The sequence below is a fragment of the Apaloderma vittatum genome, unplaced genomic scaffold (genome assembly GCF_000703405.1).
Source record: "Apaloderma vittatum isolate BGI_N311 unplaced genomic scaffold, ASM70340v1 scaffold24975, whole genome shotgun sequence".
Classification (NCBI taxonomy): Eukaryota; Metazoa; Chordata; class Aves; order Trogoniformes; family Trogonidae; genus Apaloderma; species Apaloderma vittatum.
In genome coordinates, this window is record NW_009718001.1 from 1 (window position 1) to 1193 (window position 1193).

The following is a 1193-nucleotide window of genomic DNA, read 5'->3' on the forward strand; positions in this document are numbered from 1 at the left end:
AGATCCGGGGGTGCCCACCCTGTCCCCTCTCGCAGGATCGAGCGGATCATAACCCCCCGCCTGGCCCTGACCACCGCCGAGTTCCTCGCCTACCAGTGCGAGAAGCACGTGCTGGTCATCCTCACCGACATGAGCTCCTACGCCGAGGCCCTGCGGGAGGTCAGCGCGGGGACCCCGGGACACCCACCCTGGTCCCCTGGGTCCTCGCTGTGTGGCAGAGGAGAAGGATTGTCCTGATGGGGAGCTCGGGGTGCCCAAAATAACTGGGGTTCCCAGGGTGCTTGGGCTGTTTGGGTTTGCTTAGGGATGCCTGGAGTGCTGAGGGTGCCCAGGGGTTCCCAGGGTATTTTGGGATGCCTGGGGTGCTTTGGGGTTCCTTGGGTGCTCAGGGTGTCCATGATGTTGGGTGTCCCTAGGATACTTGAGGTGCTCAGCGTGCCTGGGGTGCACAGGATGCTTGAGATTCCTGAGGGTATTTGGGGTGTTTGGGATGCCTGGGGTGCTTTGGGGTGCCTGGTTTGCTCAGGATGCCCGGGACACTTGGGGTTCCCCAGGATACTTGGGGTGTTTGGGGTTCCTTGGGGTGCTCAGGGTGTCCATGATGCCAAGGGTTTCCCAGAATACTTGGGGTGCTTGGGAGTGCTCAGGATACTTGAGGTTCCTGGGATATTTTGGGGTGTTTGGGATGCCTGGGGTGCTTCAGTGTGTCTGAAGTGCTCAGGGTGCCCAAAATTCCAGGGGGTCCCCAGAATACTTGGGGTACTCAGGGTGCCCAGGATGCATGGGGTTACTCAGGAATTCTTGGGGTTTTGGGATGCCTGGGGTGCTCAGAGTGTCCAAGATATTTGGGGTTCCCAGGATATTTTGGAGTGTTTGGTATCCCTGGGGTGCTTGGTTTGCTCAGGATGCCCAGGACACCTGGGGTTACCCAGGAATTCTTGGGGTGCTTCGGGATGCCTTGGCTGCTCCGAGTGTCCATGGTGCCAGAGGATCCCCAGGATACTTGGAGTGCTCGGGGTGCCCAGGATGCTTGAGGTTCCCCAGGATATTTGTAGCGTTTGGGATGCTTGGGGTGCTTTGGGATGCCCAGAATACTTGGGACACCTGCCTGGGGGTGCTCAGGGTTCTTGGGGTACTTGACCCCCTCACTCAGCAGTAACTGCAGCCCCCCCCGGTCCCACAGGTCTCGGCAG

At 59.7% G+C, this 1193-nt stretch overlaps 1 protein-coding gene across 1 annotated transcript in view; it reads left to right on the forward strand.

Moving 5' to 3' along the window:
* Nucleotides 1–42: 42 nt before the first annotated feature.
* The window catches only part of LOC104274476 (V-type proton ATPase subunit B-like), a gene marked incomplete at its 5' end in the record, with an annotated part of 2640 nt that continues 1489 nt past the window's right edge, over nucleotides 43–1193 (forward strand). The window contains 2 exons of the mRNA XM_009870120.1: nucleotides 43–191; nucleotides 317–353. Coding sequence (XP_009868422.1) covers nucleotides 43–191; nucleotides 317–353 — 186 coding nt within the window. The remainder of the gene's footprint in view (nucleotides 192–316; nucleotides 354–1193) is intronic.